The sequence below is a fragment of the Pteropus alecto genome, unplaced genomic scaffold (assembly GCF_000325575.1).
Source record: "Pteropus alecto unplaced genomic scaffold, ASM32557v1 scaffold11, whole genome shotgun sequence".
Classification (NCBI taxonomy): Eukaryota; Metazoa; Chordata; class Mammalia; order Chiroptera; family Pteropodidae; genus Pteropus; species Pteropus alecto.
The window spans coordinates 9,847,845-9,867,384 of NW_006431956.1; the positions used below are offsets into that span (position 1 = coordinate 9,847,845).

The following is a 19,540-nucleotide window of genomic DNA, read 5'->3' on the forward strand; positions in this document are numbered from 1 at the left end:
CATATGATTTTGCTTATATGTGGAATCTAAAAAAAATTGAAAACAAAACAGAAATAAACTCATGATATGGGGAACGAACAGATGGTTGCCGGATGGGAGGGAGATTGGTGAAAAAGGTGAAAGAGATTAAGTACAAATTTCCAGTTATAAAAACAGTCACAGGGATGCAAAGTATAGCATAGGGTAGTTAATAGTATTGTAATAACTATGTATGGTGTCGGACAGTTACTAGACTTAACGGGGTGATCATTTCGTAAGTTATATAAATGTCTAATCACCATATTGCACACCTGAAACTAATATAATATTGTATGTCAACTGTAACTGGAAAATAAATTAATAGAAAAAACATGTGTCTGATTCTAAGGTCCACATTCTTCTCAGTTTCTATCCATGCCAGGTGGTATACCTGCCATATTCTCAATTCTAACACTGTTGGCTGTTCCTTTTCATTGAGATGATGCATCCTAAGTGGCCTTTTTGAATTTTCTTTTTTGCTACGGCCTCAAACAAACAAAAAGTGTTTTTAAAACAGTGTCCTAATTTTACCCTCAAGTCAAAGTGAGTTTTGCCTACAAGTAAAACTTTTTTAATGCTGCTGGCTCTTTTAATTCCCAGGATGTATTCTTCACAGACTGTATAAAATAAGAAAAAGTAAAATAATCCATTGCCAGTGCGAAAGAAGACACCAGAAGAGATGACTAAAAATGTACTAATGGACAACTTTAGAGACTGAATAATATTGTATCCATTACTGCTATAGCCTATGTGTTTATAATTAAGAGAAAATAATGAAGTAATCCTGAGAGAAAATAATGAAGTAATCCTTGGTCAAATGTTGTTTATATTCTGTGAAATCTACAGTATCATTTTTGCAAGAATGAGAAAAATCCTTGGATATTCCGTCTGAGATTCTAACTGAAGACCAGTCAGATTTGCAAAGTTTTTATGATTCTTCTATGCCTGACACTGTCACTTCCCATTTTAATTCTCATTGGACTGCCATTAATTTTTTTTTATTTTTCAATTACAGTTAACATACAATATTTTATTAGTTTTAGGTGTACAGCAATGATTAGACATTTATATAACTGGACTTCCCACTTTTAATTTGCTATCTTCAAATGATCCAGGAACACTATTAAAAAGGGTAATTTGTTTTATATCTAATTCTTTACATCAAGTAGTAAACAATCTAGTGATTTTTTTAAAGATAAAGCAGAATGTTTGAAATTCGTTATGTCTCAGTAAAGAAATTCTACTATTGCCTATAATGAAAGAGTGAGTCAACATAAGGAAAAGCTCCCTGAATTTAAAACTAGGTCTTCTGTCTTTTTTTGTCTGATAAAATATACATATAAGAAACTTACCATTTTAACCATGTTTAAGTGTACAATTCTATGTACGTCCACATTGTTGGGCAACCATCACCATTATCCATCTCCAGAATATTTCCATCATCCCAAACTTACTCTGTACCCATTAAACAATAACTCCCCATTCTTTCAAGCCTCCAGCTCCTGGTAAACTCTAGTCTCTATGAATTTGCCTAGTCTGGTTACCTTATATAAATGGAATCATACAATATTTGTCTTTTTTGTCTGGCTTATATCACTCAGCATAATGTTTTCAAAGTTCACCCATGTTGTAGCATGTATCAGAATTCATTCCTTTGTGAGGCTGAATAATATTCCATTATATGTATATACCATATTTTGCTTATTCATTTATCTGTTGATGGACACTTGGGTTGTTTCCACATTTTGGTTATTGGGAATGATGCTGCTATACACACTACTCTCAAGCTCTGAAACATCAAACTAGTGAAGGCCAACTTTCTTTCACAGCAAAGTATCAACACATACCACAGTAAAGAGCTTTCGCTGTAATGGCTGATAAGACGTCACTTCCTTCAAAGTCCAAGAACAAGCCATATTTGGTCTCTGTCCCATTCCACTGCAGGGTGCATCAAGAAGAATTCGGTCGAAAGATTCTGGTAAGAATGGAGGCTCTCCTATGAAGAGAATTATATAAACATATTTGCTATCTGCCTTACTGGTTTGCAATAAAATAAACTCCTGAGACAGAAGCAATGATCAAGAACTTAAAATCATAATCTGGAACAGAAAATACAGAAAAACAATTCCTCCTTAAATCAAGTAGCTGGTGAAACTAATAATGACTTATATTTAATATAGATCTGAATTTGTAAAAAGGTAGCCGTGGAACTAATAATAGCTTTTCGTTTTGTTTAATTTTGTCAGAGGAATAACTTGAGAGCTGTGTTTTAGAGGAATTCATCTGGTCGCAGGTTAAAAATAAAACTATACAAGTATTTTAACAGAAAGAATTCAGTATAAATTTATACTTAAGAGATAATTTAGTATAAATAATAAGGAATCAATTAAATAGATGTTGGAGAGCTGGAAAAGCAAAAGGAGCTCACGGGGGCGCCCTAGAGCTAAGAACCACAGAAAGCAGCTTCTGCGTCCATCCCAGGAGAAACAAAGGGAGGAAGTTCGTTTATCAGCACCAAAAAGCCTAGAGCTGGGATTCAGAACTCTAACGAAGGGGGTGCTATCTAGCTTCTGCTTCCTCCTGTTCCTCAGGACTCAGAGTACGCAGCATCAGGGAGCTGGGACACAGACCTCTCTGAGGGAGGGGGTTCTGTCCGCTCCATACTGATACTTAATGGAAGAAGCTGGAAATTGCATCTGCCAAGGTAAAGGGCTCGGCTGTTCTTCCCAAGTGAACTGACTTTATTTCAGCCAGAATGTTGGGAAGTTTAAGCCTAAGGGCACTTTTGAAAATAATGGAGATTGTGGTGGTAAGCAATTAAGAAGAGGCTGGCAGTTCCATGAGAACAACAAGCTAACCACAGACCAGCCAGAAATTTACCTGATAACTAAGGAGAGCCCTTACAGGGTAGGAACAAACCTCAAAGACTGGCCTCAAAGATTACCTATGAGAAGGGCCCCCAAATTTATTGGATCAAGATGGTATAGCAATTTATGCCCCAGAGCACTGTTGAAAACAGGAGCAATCAACCTGCAATTAATGGAGGCAGGAATAGCATCTTGATAACAACTCAAGCAGACAGTGTAACACAAAGATCAGAGAAGGACAGTAAAGAGAGCCCTCATAAGACCATTGTTATCCCAGGATTACTCTGCGCATGCTCATGAAATATACTTTGCTAAAACAGTCTAGCCATCACAGTAAACAAATAAGCAAACAACAACTGTAAGCCAGAGGAAGAGTGGTTTTGTATCTAGTTGCTGCAATGTTCAGTTTTTAACAACAAATTATGAACATGCAAAGAAACAGGAAAGTATAACCCAACATAAGCTAAACTACCCTTGAGAGCCTATATGCCAAACTTAGCAAAGACTTTTAAAAAGCCAATAAAAAATATGTTCAAAGAATTAAAGAGAAAGAAATCATGTTTCAGGAAGTAAGGGATCATACAGGGTCAATGTCTCACCAAATAGATTATATTTATGAAAAGAGACAAAACATAGACATTCTGGAGTTGAAAGTATAATAAATGAAATGAAAAATTCACTAGAGGGCTCAATCATAAAGCTAAGCTGACAGGAAAAAAAAAATCAATGTACTTGAAGAGAGAGATTATGCAATCTGAAGATCAGAGAGAAAAATGAAAAATGAACACAGCCTCAGAGACACCATTAAGTGCGACACCATAAGTGCACCACCAACACAGGCATACTAAAAGTACCAGAAGAAGAAAAAAGGACTAGGAAAATATTCGAAAAACATCAAAGCTCAATGAACTTTAATGTCACGAGGTTGTGCTACCACATTATTAATCAATCCTTAAACTTCTATTAATTCGCCTGTCACCTCTTACACCTTTGACAACATATCTCCTGACTAAAAGAGGCTGAACTTGTCAAGAAGTGGCAGAAATTCTAGGGCAAGTTAAGCCTGAAAAAAGAAACCCAAAGACCACAGCTACAAAAACACTCTGCACAGGAAAGATCCAAGACAGTGCCCCAAACTCCTTGCCAATTGACCTGTTGACAACTTTTCTTCTTCATGAGCATACAAAAGACCACACCGAGGAGTGGAGACTTAACATTAAAATGAGACATGTGATATGTAGCAAGGCATGTTCCAAGCATGTCTCGGAACTGCGCATACTCATGGTCCCCCACTATTCCGAGAACTCTCCACCCTTTCTCAGAAATCTCCACCCCTATCTCCCACCAATCCTATAAGACTCTCCTCATTTCCTCCAAATTAAGGAGGTGCCTTTCCAGCATAAGCTCACCCTCTCCATTCTTTGATCAAAAATAAAGTGTCTGCTCTGCTTTACCAAATACACTCTCATTCCATTGGCATGAGTGACACTGGGCAGAAGGACTCTGATTTGAGGTTCCTGACCCATATGGGTCAGTGACAGGAGGACAAATGCAAAAAGACCCAAAATCAGACACACAATAGTAAAAATTTTAAAAGGCAAAACCAAAGAGAAGAACCTTAAAGCTGCAAGAGAAAAATGACTCTCATGTATTAAGAAACCACTATAAGATTAAACAGATGTTTTCTCATCACTGAGATTGGAGACTGCAGAAAGATTATCTTTCAAAAATAAATGTGAAATAGTGACACTCCCAGATAAAAACTGAGAGAATCGTTGCTAGCAGACCTGCTTTATAAGCAATTATAGAAGTAATTCGAGTTGAAAGCAGCTGATACCAGAACGTAATGAGTCCACATGAAAAAACAAACAGCACAAGATAATTATGTAATTATATTAAAAAAAAATAAATACATATTTCCTCTTTTCTTCTCTTGATTTAAAAATCAGTCATATAAAATAATACATATATAATTGTATTGGTGGGCCTATATACATAATAAAGGTTAGATATGTAAAATGTATATATACATAGCAAGTGTAATACATTTGCCAATGACAGCAAAAAGAGTGAGAGTGAAGCTGTCTTAGAGGAAGGAAATGGAACCAGATGGTAACTCAAAGCCATAGGAACAAAAGGGAACCAGTAAGAAAGGTAATATACAAAACCTAAAATTATGTATTTTTTCTTCTTGCAGTTTCTTTTAGAATTTTCTAGACGTAAAAATATATAAAGTAATATTTTAACTATGTATTGCTGTTTTTAACACATAATCTGAAGTTATTAAAGGAATTAAAATGTTATTTACATTAGTATATATGTATTTGATACAAAAAAGCATTAAAGTACAGAGAAACAAACAAACAAAAAAACCTCAGAGAAACAGAAACAAAAAGTAAAATGAAAGATGTAAATCCAAGTATATCAATAATAACATTAATGTGAATGGATTACTACTGGTCAAGATGGCAGAGTAGGTAACTGCTGTGCTCACTCTCTCTCACGACCACATCAAAATTATAATTATATAACAGCCATCACTGAGAATTGCCTGAAGACTAGCTGAACAGAACTCCTATAACTAAAGATATAAGCAGTAGCCAGGATGAGACCAGTAGGAGAGATGGAGACATGGAATGGGCAAGTCCCACAACCACAATGTGACAATTAAGAATCAAGAGGGATATCTTGACTGCAGAGGTCTCTCCTCAGGAGAGAGGGGTCCAAGCCTCACACCAGGCTTCTCAGCCTGGAACACAACTGCCAGGAAGAGGAGTCCCCATAACATCTGGCTGTGAAAAACAACAGGGACTGCATCTGAGTAAGACAAAGAGCCACTGTATACCAAGGTGTCCTCTTAAAGGGGCCAAGCACAGATTCACTCACTGGCAAACTCCCTTGATCTGGGCTCTGGTGCAGGGGCAGCAGCTCAAAAAGTGCCTGGGACATACAGGGAAATATCTAAATTAACTAGATTCAAAGTGAGGGCTCAAGGGGCTGGGGACAGAGTACCTCTCCCCAGGGACACAAGTGCTAGTAAGTACCACTGTTCCTTTGTTGAACTCTCCTCCCATTCGGCTGGACTAGCACAGGCAGATATCGAATTTGAGCTCTTCGTCAATTTGGCTAACACCTTTCACCCCACCCTGGTGATTCCCTGAGGCCTGGTCTCCCACTCAACTCCCTTGCCCTGCCTGAGTTTTTCCATATGAGTGAAATGCTTCAGCTCAAGGTACGAACATTCCTAAAATCTTTCAAAGGTTCACAAGCCCCAAATAAGCAGCAGATAGCCTTGGTATGTCCTGTATCTCTTGCTAAGCAGCCTAAGCCCAGTACAAGTGGCCACCGGTCTCAACTTACATTGTAATTCCTGTTGGGTGGCCCCAAGCTGTATTAAGCTATAGCAAGTGTTGGCTTAGAATAGATTAACTGGCTGCATGGCAAGACCTCAGCTGACCTCAGCTCACACTGTGGTGCCTATCAAAGTGGCCCAAGACTAGTACTAGTGGCAGCTGACCTCACATCACAGTATAGCCTTTCCCAGTGCCTTTAAACCCAGAACAGCTACAACCAACCAAATACCACCTTTCCAGCTCCCACCAGGCAGTCTGAAGCTGGGCAAAAGTGGCAGCAGACCTTGGCTTGCACCAGAGCCCTTCCCAAGAGGCTCCAGAACCAACATACACAGTGGCCTGCTTCAGACCACACAAGAGCACCACCTAACCAGCTCCACACATGACACACCCAAAGAGTGAACTTGAGGGGCACCATAGCCCCCACTAAAATAACTCTCACTCTCTGGGTTCAGCCCCCACATAATAGCTTGTAGTCCACTGTAGTCACCATAAGCTCTCACAGCCAGTCAGCCTAAGGATCAACTCCAGCCACTGACGTGCCAATAGCAATTAAGGCTAAATGACAACAGGAGGGCACACAAAAACCACACAAGGGACACACCTGGAGCATCTGGCTCAGGTAATCAGGAATACTATGCCTCTGGGCCTCAAAGGACAGCTACTACATAAGGACACTCTGCCAAGACTGGGAGACGCAGATCTACCTAATACATAGAAACAAACACAGAATCAGCAATGTGAGTTGACAAAATAACATGTCCTAAATTAAAGAACAGAACAAAACTCCAGGGAAAAAAGCGAAATGAAATAAAGGCAAGCAATTTACCAGATGCAGAGTTCTAAACAGTGGTTATAAGGATACTCAATGAACTTAAGGGAAGAGTAGGAGAACTTACACAAAGAGAAAAAAACAATAAAAAACCATTCAGAAATGAATATAATAACTAACATGAAGAATACAGAGAATCAACAGATTAGATAAAGCAGAGGATCAAATCAGTTAACTGGAAGACAAAGTAGCAGAAAACACCTAATCAGAAGAGCAAAAAGAAAAAAGAATCAAAAACCTCTGGAACAACATCAAGCATACCAACATTTGCATCATAGGGATATCAGAAGGAGAGAGAGAGGAAAGAATTGAAAACCTATTTGAAGAAATAATGACTTTAAACTTCCCTAATCTGGTAAAGGAAATAGATATACAAGTCCAGGGAACAGAGTCCCAAACAAGATGAACCCAAAGAAGCTTATACCAAGACACATAATTAAAATGTCCAAGGTTAAAAACAAAGAGAGAACCAGCAAGAGAAAGGTAGCTACTTACAAAGGGACTCCTATAAGAATGTCAGCTGATTTCTCAACAGAAATTTTGCAGGCCAGAAGGGATTGGCACGAAATATTCAAAGTGATGAAAGACAAAGACCTACAAACAAGGTTACTCTATCCAGCAAGACTATCGTTTAGATTCAAAGAAAGAATAGGTTCCCAGACAAGAAAAAGTTAAAGGAGCTGATCGCCACTAAAACAGTATTATAAGAAGTGTTAAAGAGGCTAAAGACGTGAATAAGAAAACATAGGAAAAGGATTATACATTGGTGACATCAGAAACATGGCAGAGTGAGAGAAGTCTGCAGATCTCCCCTCTTGAAACAAGTTGAACATCTAAAACTCAACAAAAAAACATCCAACTTGCACACAAGCACGCCAGAGCAAGAAATCTACGAATAAGAGCTACCACAGGTCAGAACCCCAGGATCAAGTGACAGACTGGGAGAAACAAAGAAGCTGCCTTTCTCAGACGGAGCTCCCTGCAAGGGGAGGGGGAGGGGAGAAGGTGTAGCAGGTTCCCTAAACAGCCTTGCCTGAGAGAGCTGTGAGCTCCACGTGCAGCGGCAATGCCCAGAGATCAGGGCAGAAAGCAGAGAAATAGGGATGGCAGAAAAGTGGAAAGAGCAGAGAAGCAATGGTTGATTATTACCAGCCATGGTTGTAAAACACAAGACTGAGCCACAGCCTCCATCTCCCAACAGAGACGGTACTTCCTGCCATATCCTTCAAGGCCCAACACAGCGCAACCCAAGGAGAAATCTGAGCAAACGCTACCAAAACTGTCACGAACACTGACAGGGACTGAGACTGAGGGTAGTGAGTGTGACTGAATATTTATAAGAAAAAAAGGTATTATTAACACTTTATATAAAGCAGGAATCCAAAAGGCTTAGATGCCACCTACAGGAAACCAAAAGAAAAACACCTTCTTTACAACAGTCTAATAAATCTTTCTGGAAAAAAAAAGCAGAATACACTTCCATTAATGCCCAGGCAGAATACATTTCCATTAATGCCCAGGCAGAAAAAGAGTCCATTAAACACCATGAACAACCAAGGTGATAAGGCAGCTCAGAAAGAAAGAGAAAACTCTTCAGAAAATAAGCTCAAAGTCATAGAAATATGACTAAATGGCAGAGAATTCAGGATGGTACTTCTGAAAAAACTCAATGAGATCCAAAATAGTTCATATCAACAACTTCAGGAATTGAAAACATAACTAGCTCAGCAGAATGGTTTTTTTTTGTTTTGTTTTGTTTTTTAGCAAGGAGACTAAAACCCTTAAAAAGAACCAAACAGAACTTCTAGAGATGAAGAACACACTAAGATAAAAATTGAAATAGGAAGCTTGGGAAATAGTCAATCAAAATAGAAGAAAAGATCAGTGATATTGAAGACAGAAATCTAGAAATAAATCAGAAGGAAGAAGAAATCTAAGAATGAAAAATAATGAAAGAGAAATATAAGAACTAGCTGATACTATCAAGAAAGGAAACATAGGAATGGGAATTCTCAAAGAGGAGGAAAAGGAGTAGGGATTAGAAAGCATCTTCAGACAAATCTAAGGAATGAACTGGAGCTTGGAAATCAACATCCAATTATCTTAACCCAAAAAGGCCTTCTCCAAGACACAACATATTAAAATTATCAAAAACTAATGACAAAGAAAGAATTCTCAGGGCAGCCAGGGAAAAGAAGATGGTAACCTATAAAGGAAAACCCATTAGATTATCATCGGACTTCTTAGCACAAACCTTACAAACAAGAAAGGAGTGAAATCAAATATTCACACTATTTAATGAAAGGAATTGCCAGCCAAGAATAATGTATCCAGCAAAGCTCTCCTTTAGATATCAAGGAGAAATAAAGACCTTTCCAGACATATAGAAATTGAGGGAATTCTTCAACACAAAGCCTACGTTACAAGAAATACTGAAAGGGGCCAGCTCACCTAAAACGAAATGACAAAAAAATACATCACTATGAGTGAGGCGAATAGCAGGCAGATAGAAGCAGAGGAGTGCGATCCTTACTAAGAAAAAGGCATTATAAGCTTAAACAATAAGAAGAGATTTGCTATAGTAAGATAGTAATGAACGTTCAGCATACATAGAAACAAATTGAGACAACAATGACAGAAAAGGGGAGGATTCAAAGATCAAAATTTGCAAAGGGAAATGGAGATAAAGCACATGCAGAAGAAAGTGAGACTACAACACACACACCACACACACACACACACACACACACACACATGCGTATATACTATCCTCTACATATATGTAATGGTAACCTCACGCCAAAGATTTAGAACTGAAGTATATAACCTAAAACAGGAATCAGAGGGAAAATCTACAAAACCCCACCAAAAGAAACCCAGAAACAGGACATGAAAGCAATGGAAACACCAAGCTACCAAAAAGCAAAAGATAAAATTGCTATAGGAAAACCTCATATTTCAATAATCACCCTAAATGTAAATGGACTGAACTCATCAACAAAAAGGCACAGAGTTGCAGATTGGATCAAAAAATAAAACCCAACCATGTTCTGCCACCAAGAGACACATCTCAGTTCCAAAGACATATACAGACTCAAAGTGAAAGGGTGGAAAATGATATTTCAAGCAAATGGCTTTCAGAGAAAAGTGGGAGTAGCAGTACTAATATCGGACAAAATAGACTTCAAAATAAAAAAGGTAAAGAAAGATACTGAGGGACACTTCATAACAATAAAGGGAATTGTACACCAAGAAGACATAACACTTATTAATATCTATGTTCCCAATGAGGGAGCCCCGAAATACATAAAACAATACTAACAGAACTACAGGGAGAAACAGAACAAAACACTATCATAGTAGGGGACCTAAATACCCCAATGTCGGATATGGACAGATCATCCAAACAGAAAATCAATAAGGAAATAACATCCCTAAATGACACATTTAGACGAGTTGGACATAATCAACATTTACAGAGCTTTTCATCCCAAAATAGCTGCTTTCACATTCTTCTCTAGTGCACATGGAACATTCTCAAGAATCGACCACATACTGGGACACAGAGCCTCAACAAATATAAAAAGGTTGAAATCACAGCAACCATATTCTCTGATCATAATGCTTTGAAGATAGAGATCAGCTGTACAAAGAAACTGGGAAAAACCACAAATACATGGAGATTAAACAACATGCTACTGAAGAATAACTAGGTCAGAGAAGAATAAAGAGATCAAGAGATACGCAGAAATGAATAATAATGAATGAATGGTAACGATAGTACAACATAGTGAAACTTTTGGGACACAGCAAAAGTGGTAATAAGAATAAAGTACAATCATATGATCATAACAATAGGTGCAGAAAAAGTCTTTGAGAAGATACAGCACCCACTGGTATTGGCAGAAAAACAGATACACGGACCAGTGGAACAGAATCGAGAGTCCAGAAGTAAACCCATATTTATATTGGTAAATAACATTCAACAAAAAAGCCAAAAACAGTGGAGAAAGGAAAGCCTCTTCAATAAATGGTGCTGGGAAAACTAGAAAGCCACCTGCAAAAGAATGAAACTAGACTCACCACACACCAAAATTAACTCAAAATGGATTAAGGACCTGAAAGTGAGACTTGAAACAATAAAACACATAGAAAAAAACATAGGAACAAAACTCAAGGACTTTAGTCTTAAAGAGGTTTTTATGACTTTAACCTCAAAAGCAAGAGAAGTAAATGCTAAAATGAATGAATGGGACTACAACAAACTAAAAAGCTTCTGCTCAGCAAAAGAAATCATCAACAAGGTAAAGAGACAACCATTCCAATGGGACAATATATTTGCAAGCAACGCCTCCTATAAAGGCCTAATATCCAAAATATACAAAGAACTCATACAACTCAACAACAACAACAAAATAAACAATCCACTCAAAAAATAGGCAGAGGACCTGAACAGACACTTCTCCCTAGAGGACATACAAATGGCCAACAAACATGAAAAGATGCTCAACATCGCTAGCTGTTAGGGAAATGCAAATCAAAACCACTATGAGGTACCATCTCACACCTGTTAGAATATCTGTTATCAACAGAACAAGTAATAAATGCCGGAGAGGATGTGGAGAAAAAGGAACCCTCATACACTGCTGGTGGGACTGCAAATTGGTACAGCCACTATGGAAAACTGTATGGACTTTCCTTTAAAAACTAAGAATTGATCTACCATGTGATCCAGCAATCCCTCTGCTGGGTATTGACTCCAAAGACTTGAAAACTCAGATCCAAAAACATATTTGCACACCAAAGTTCATAGCAGCATTATTCACAGTGGCCAGGACATGGAAGCAACCGAAGATGACTGCCTAAGGAAGCTGTGGTACATGTACACAATGGAATATATATCAGCAATAAGAAAAGATGAAATATTGCCATTCGCAACAATATGGATGGACCTCGAAATAATCATGCTAAGCGAAATAAGCCAGAAAGAAAAAGTTGAAAACCACATGATATCACTTATATGTGGGATATAAACCTAAAAGCAACAAATGAATAAGACAAACAAACAGAGAATCAGGGACAACAGACTAGTAGTTACCAGAGTGTGGGGGGGAGGCAGATGGGGTAAAGGGGGTCACATATATGGTGAAAGTTAGAAAGAAATCTAACTATGGGAAGTGAACACACAGTGTAAATATATATATGCCTTACTATTAAAGTGTACAGATGAAACTTATTGGATGTCGTTAACCAATGTCACCATAACACACACACACACACACTGATTCGAAATCTATGAGACACAGCCAAAGTAATTTTAAGAGGGAAATTCACAGCAGTACAGGCCTACTTCAAGAAACAAGAGAAATCTAAAATAAACAAGCTAATTTTACATCCAATGGAACTAGAAAAAGATGAACAAAGTCCAAAGTAAACAGAAGGAAGAAAATCATAAAGATCAGAGCAGAAATAAACTAGTTTAAAAATGCATATAAAAGATCAATGAAACCAAGAGCTGATTCTTCAAGAAGAAAAACAAAATTGAAAACCTCTAGACTCATCAAGAAAAAGAAAGAAAAATAAAATCAGAAATGAAAGTGACAACTGACACCACAGAAATACAAAGGATTATAAAGAATATTATGAACAATTATATGCCAACAAATTGGACAACCTGGAAGAAATCAGTAAATTCTTAGAAACATACTATTTTCCAAGACTGAGTCAGGAAGAAACAAAATCTGAACAGACTGATATTTACTAACGAGATCGAATAATCAAAAAACTCTCAACAAACAAAAGTCCTGGCTTCACAGGTGAATTTTAGCAAACATTCGAAGAAGAATTAACACTTATTCTCAAATTATTCCAAAAAATTCAAGAGGAGAGAAATCTTCAAAGCTCATTTTACAAGACTAACCATTATCCCAATTCCAAAACTAGTGAAAGGCATTACAAAAAAAGAAAATTATAGGCCAATATCTCTGATGAACATAGATGAAAATATCCTCAGCAAAATAATCAAACCAAATTCAGATACATTAAAAAGATCAGGCAAGGACAACAAAAGAAAAAGTAAATACATGGGGCTACATCAAACTAAAAAGTTTTTTTGCACAATGAAGGAAACCATCAATAAAATGAAAAGACAACCCACTATATGGGAGAAGATACTCGCCAGTGATAAATCCCATAAGGGGTAAATATCCAAACTATATAACAAACTCACACCACAAGAAAATAAACAATTCAATTAATAAATGGGCAGAGGACCTGAATAGACATTTCTCCCATTAAGACAGAGATGGCCAACAGATATATTAAAAGATGCTCAACATTGCTAACCATCAGGGAAATGCAAAACCACTGTGACATATCACCTTACACCTGTCAGAATGGCGATCTTCAATAAATCAACAAACAAGTGTTGGCAAGAATGTAGAGAAAAGGGAGCCCTGTGCACTGTTGGTGGGATTGTAAATTGGTACAGCCAATATGGAAAACAGAATGAAGTTTCCTCAAAAATCCAAAACACTAATGGAAAAAATATGAAGATCCCCATATTCATTGCAACATTATTTACAACAGCTAAGATATGGAAGCAAGTATCCATCCGTAGATGAATGGATAAAGAGGATGTGGTACCTACATACAATGGAATATTATTCATCCATAAAAAAGGATGAAATCGTACCATTTGTGACATGGAGGGACCTAAAGGGTATTATGGTAAGTGAAATAAGTGAGAGAAAGATGAATATCATATGATTTCACTTATATGCAGAATCTAAAAAAACAAATTTAATGAACAAGCAAAATAGAAGCTTATAGATACAAAGTACATACTGATGGCTGCCCAGTGGGAGGGGATTAGGGGCTGAATAAAAAACATGAAGGAATTAAGAAGTACAAATTTCCACTTATAAAATAAAAATAGTCAGGGCACATAAAGTACAACATAGAGAATATAGTTAATAATGTTGTAATAACTGTGTATGGTGCCAGATGGGTACCAGACTTATTGGCGTGATCACTTCCTAAGGTATATAAATGTCCAAACACTATGTAGTACACCTGAAACCAATATAATATGTCAATTGTAATTGAAAAATAAATTTTTAAAATGTTCAAATCATCAAAAAAATCACCTTGGCATGCTATATATAAGAATTTTAATCACAGTAATGCAATTCATAAAGCAGGTGAAAATCACCTTGAAGTAAAATTGCAGAATTATTACTCTTTCTGTGCTCTTGCATTTTTCTATTTAGTATTCCTTATTTTTCCTGTGTTCAGCTAACAACCTATTATACATATAAATTAAAACTTTATTACTGAGAATAAAAATATTTTAAAATTGTGATAGAATTATATTTTCCAAAGATGGCTACCACAATATCATCCTTCCCACAAACTCTGACAATTTGACATTGACACTCCTGCTATTAAGAGGTGGGGTCTAATGCTCCTTCTCTATTCTGGGCAAAAGCAGAACCGATGCTACATGACTTCTGGACTAGGTCATAAAAGACAATAGAGCTTCTGTCTGAGGTCTGAGATATTCACTGTTGGAACCTAATCAACATGCTTTGAGAAAGTCCAGGACACATAAATAGGCCATGTTTAGGTCCCAGCTGAGAGCCACCATCAAACTCCAGACATGAATGTGAGAAAGTTTCTGAGATGACACCTCCCTCAGCCACCATGTGACTATAGTTACATGTGATACAGAAAGTGAGAACCACTTACCTGAGTGCCCAGTCAACCCCCAGAAAAATAGTAATAATAAATGATTGTTTTAAGCCACTATTGAGATGATTTGTTACAACAGCAGCACATAAGCAGAGCAAATTGTGTAAAAATGAAACTACCATGCAGCTCAATGTTAGTGTATAGTTACTGAGTCACTGGATCAACGGCAAACTTTCTTTGCCACCTTAGACTACACACCTAACTTACTCTCTTAGAGGCCTCCAAACTCTTTCGACTTAAAGGGGCAGGTCATTATGAAAGGATATCACTCAGAAACAGAAAGAGGGAAGAGATGCATGAGCAAAATATAAAAAAAAGTGTGCGGAGCGTCCATGCCCTCTCCCAGTGGGTCACTGTCCCCAAAACCCCATGTGTTCACAAGCCCAAAGGTAGTACAAATTCCTCTTTTTGGTTTTACATAGCTGTGGTTGATTAATCAATGACCACTGGCTATTAATTCAGCCTCCAGTCTCTCTCCTCTCCACAGTGATCAGGGGATGGGACTGAAAGTTCCAACACTAATGGTTGGTTCCCCTGGTGACCAGCCCAAAGGTCCCCTCACTTTCAAAACAAAAGATACCTGTATAGCTCTCTTCACCCTTTTCAAGTGTTTTAGGAGCTCTGGATCAGAAACGGTAAGAAGACCAAATATGTGTTTCTTATTATGAATCACAATATCACATTCCCACTTCCAGGTCTTTTCCTTAAAAGGACGGGCAGTACACAGTCTCTCCTAGTCCCTTTCTCTTGCCCCTTGTAAATAACTGGGACAACTGTCTTAGAACCAAAGATGAAAATCCCAGCATTGGATACACACTTCTACCTGTTAGGCAAGAAAAAATAAACAAAACAAAGACACAAAAACACTTCTATCTTTTCTAAGCCACTGTATTCAGGGTGTGTCTCAGGCATAGACCATTAGCCTATAAACAAATATAAATCTCCTACAGAACTCTGGCTAAATAACCATTTAGGGTTGACAATCAACTGACCACAAAATGCTGTTCTCATGTAACTAGGAAATTCAATCTAACCTGTTCTTGCAAAGGACAGATAATAGCCTAGACATTGTTCTTCAGAATAATCCCTATTTTTCTAGCATTCCATGTGTTTCATTTGTTTGCCTTTTTAACCCCATGTGGTTTACTACATTTTAAGCATATGTTACAAAATAATTTCTCACTTTCCATGAGTGTCAAAGATTATGTTGATTTTCACATTACTACTGATGTATTTCCTATCAAACACACTGGGTACTGTCTGACATTTTAACATCTCAAATAAAACTGCCAGAGAATATCTGTGATGAAACAACTTTTGAGTAAAAAAAAAAAAAAAAAAAAGGGCTAAAGGTAGTGACCTATACCATTAGTGCATAAAGTGATATGAATGTGTGAAAAAAAATCACTGAATATCCCAAGGTATTTAATGGATTGTTTCATTATAGCACTAGAGACTGACCGCTAAGATGGCTACACCTATGTTTTCACTGTTCTTGCCCTAATCCCAACCTATTATGCTGGTAAATTTGATCACTTTAATTCAAAAATTCACTAAAACTGATGACCTAACAATAATTTTAGTGAAGTGATAGTCATGGATTATACTGAGCTGGCTACTATTAGTCATTTTTATGAACAACAGCTTATATACAGGTAAACTACATGGTTAAAAAGAGTATTTTTTCTCTAAGATATTAAAGAGAAAAACCACAGGCCCAAAATGGTGTCACTTGGTGCTTTTAAAAGCCCATAATACATAGATTCAATATCTGATCTAATTGCAGTTTCAACCTTTCCCTAATCAACCAGTCTGGAGTTTTCTGATCAAGTACCTGTAAAATAATCTGTCACCTGGGCTCTCTCCATTCCCCAAAAAAAGAAGAGGTGATCTGCATTATAAAAACACTTCCTGTCCTCCCCTCCCAAGAAAATGTATCCTGGCCCCCAAATAATTCTTTCTTTTCCTTTGTTAATAGCTCCCTTGCTCCATCCTTCTTCCTATAAAAATCTTCTATTTTGTACAACCCCTCAGGGAACCCTGGCAGTTGTGAAATGGGATGTTGCCCAATTTATGAATCTCTTAATACAACCATCAGAGCCTCAAATATACTAGGTTGAATTCTGTTTTTTAACAATGGCAACCTAGATGATCTGTAAGGGGGTGGGGAATCAAAACTGTGTCCTCGGCTTTTTATGTCATCTTTAATCCAATTGCAATTTTAATCAATAGCCATTCTGGAAAGCTAATGCAAATTAGTTCATTAAAATATGCAAGTTTCTCGAGTATTTCATGAAATCAAATCGATACAGAGATAGAAAACAGAGACAGATGACTTCATAAATGCAAAATTTTATTCCAAAACAAGATCTGGGGAAGCTTATCCTCTCTTCCCAGCAACTTAGCCTCATTCCTTTAAAAAAAAAAAAAGGGGAAGAAGAAGAAGAAAATATAAAACTGCAAGGCTTATAAGCTTTCTGAGGTGCAATATGAAATTAAGACAACTATGTTAAGAGCAAACAGTTTGACCCAGTCTTGGAGGTTTAACTTATATCATTAAAAACTTGATATTCAGAGATAAGATGACAAGCAAAAACCTATTATTGCAAAATATCTTCGATCCATGCCAAAGTTTCAAGGCTCTACAGGTATTTGGGGGTTAGACAATAACAAAATGCACTTGTTTGTAAAAGCTTTTAAAAGATAAAATTTAACTCACCTTCTGTGTCCTTAATCCTATCAAGTTTAAGAGCCTTTGTTCCATCAAAGCAAAAAGCCCTAATGGAATTCAGTCCTAACAATAAAGCATTCTGCTTTATTTTTTTTACTTTGTTGGAAATTTTATCCAGTGCTATTACTTCTCCCTAAAAACAAAAACAAAGTATAAATCCAAAGCAATCATGAAAATTATTAATGATAATGAAAACATGAAAAATTATGGTCTTCCCCACTTTCCTCTACCCCTAGGTTTTAAAGCTACTTTTAATCACTAAAATTAAAAATCAAAAAATATAGTTTGCAATCTTCTAGAGAAACTTACAAACATCCATTGGAGGTAAATATTAAAAATCACCAATTTGACATGCCTTGCTCACCTGTGAAAGAGCATGAACCAATGTTGACACATGCCTTCTAGACTCTGAGATACAGATAAATATTACTTGTAAAATCAATCCTCATCTCAATATTTTGAGCTATACACATAAAATTCATATGAATTCAAACAAAGACAGAAAAATATAAGCCTGCTTATCACAGCAAAATATTCTAAACTGGTATATAAAGTAGCTCAAAATAATTGTATATGGCAATACTTCAATTAGGTCAAGGTCGATAAAAACAAGAGGCCATTTTTATGAATGCATTGTGACATTCATGTGAAGTGATACTGCAGAGATGGTGAAATTAATTCTTCAATGTATCCACTTTTGTTCCTTTTACATACATTGTCCTTGTATGATATATGCATCAACTGTACAGACCACAATTCAGGAAATTGCTGATAATGTTCCTAAATGTGACCCAGCTTTAATGGTAGACATAGTTCCAATTAATCCTTTGACAGACAGAAAAATCATTTCAAGTGAGTTGAACTGAAAAAGTAGGCAAAAACAAGCAGAATATGGTTCAAATGCACTTCAGTAAAGGAGTAAGTCCACTAGCTGAAGGCTACTTTTACAAAGTACAGATAAGAGGCTACTTATACAAAATTTGTTTAACTATCAAAATAGATAATAAATCGAAAGCAGCAACATAATCTAGAATTCATTCTAGATGAATTCTCTTAGGATGTTCATTTCTACATTTCTGGCCCACTGTGAGAGACTGCCCAACTCCAACTCAACTCTCCACATATCTTCATCCTTTGCCATTTACCTTGCAATACCCTGCTATTCTGACTTGGGCTCAGAGATGCAATTTGCATTGGCCAATAGAATGAGAGTAAATGTGATGCAAACAGAAGTGAATAGTACTTGAACAGTTGGCCTTGCCTTGCTTTGCCCTCAGCCACTGCCAGCCCTCAATGATTGTCCTCAACTAGGCTAGCCCCCCTGGTCCTAACAGGGAAAATAAGAGACAAGTTGTCCAGTGGCAGGGCACCTTGGTGGTCTCAGCTAAGGTCACTTTAGATAAGCCAACATCAGCCAAAACCAAATGAATGCACCCAAGACCACCAGACTCATCATAACTAACCTGCAGTGGATCATGACACAAGCAAGCTTGGGCTGAATACATGTTTAGTTGTATGCCATCAAAGATTTGTGGTCATTTTTACATGGCGATATAAAACCAAAATTAACAGATACAATTACAATATCCAGATTGTCTTTGGAAAGACTTCTTAGAATAAAATATCTAAGAATAAGTGCCTCTAAGCAAACACAAAGATCACAATATAAATTAAGGGTGGGGGGGGAGGTGATCATTTCCTCGAAGTATATCATAATCTATACATTTATGCTTTCAGGTAAACAAAGTGATTTGCATTAACCACCACAACTCCATAAAGGGAACTTTTCTATTACATGTTCTTCAGTTTAGGTACTGGTGGTATTTTTCCTTTAACAGCTTTTACCGATACCGCTTTATATTCTTTTTGGAAAAAAAAAAGAATATAAGTAAATAGGCAAGCACACCTCCTCTAATGAACCAAGAACATTAATTCCCCAAAATTTAAACAACAAATATCTTTTTCTACTACAGATCTTTCTTAGTTA

General features: G+C 36.9%; 1 protein-coding gene across 1 annotated transcript in view; it reads right to left on the bottom strand.

Annotated features, from left to right (window-relative positions):
• The window catches only part of NSUN6 (NOP2/Sun RNA methyltransferase family member 6), a 66,595-nt gene that overhangs the window by 13,647 nt on the left and 33,408 nt on the right, over window positions 1-19,540 (bottom strand). Inside the window, exons 8-9 of the mRNA XM_006906997.3 lie at window positions 17,542-17,686; window positions 1,866-2,014 (exon numbers count right to left, since the gene is read on the bottom strand). Of these exons, the coding sequence (XP_006907059.1) occupies window positions 1,866-2,014; window positions 17,542-17,686 (294 nt within the window). The remainder of the gene's footprint in view (window positions 1-1,865; window positions 2,015-17,541; window positions 17,687-19,540) is intronic.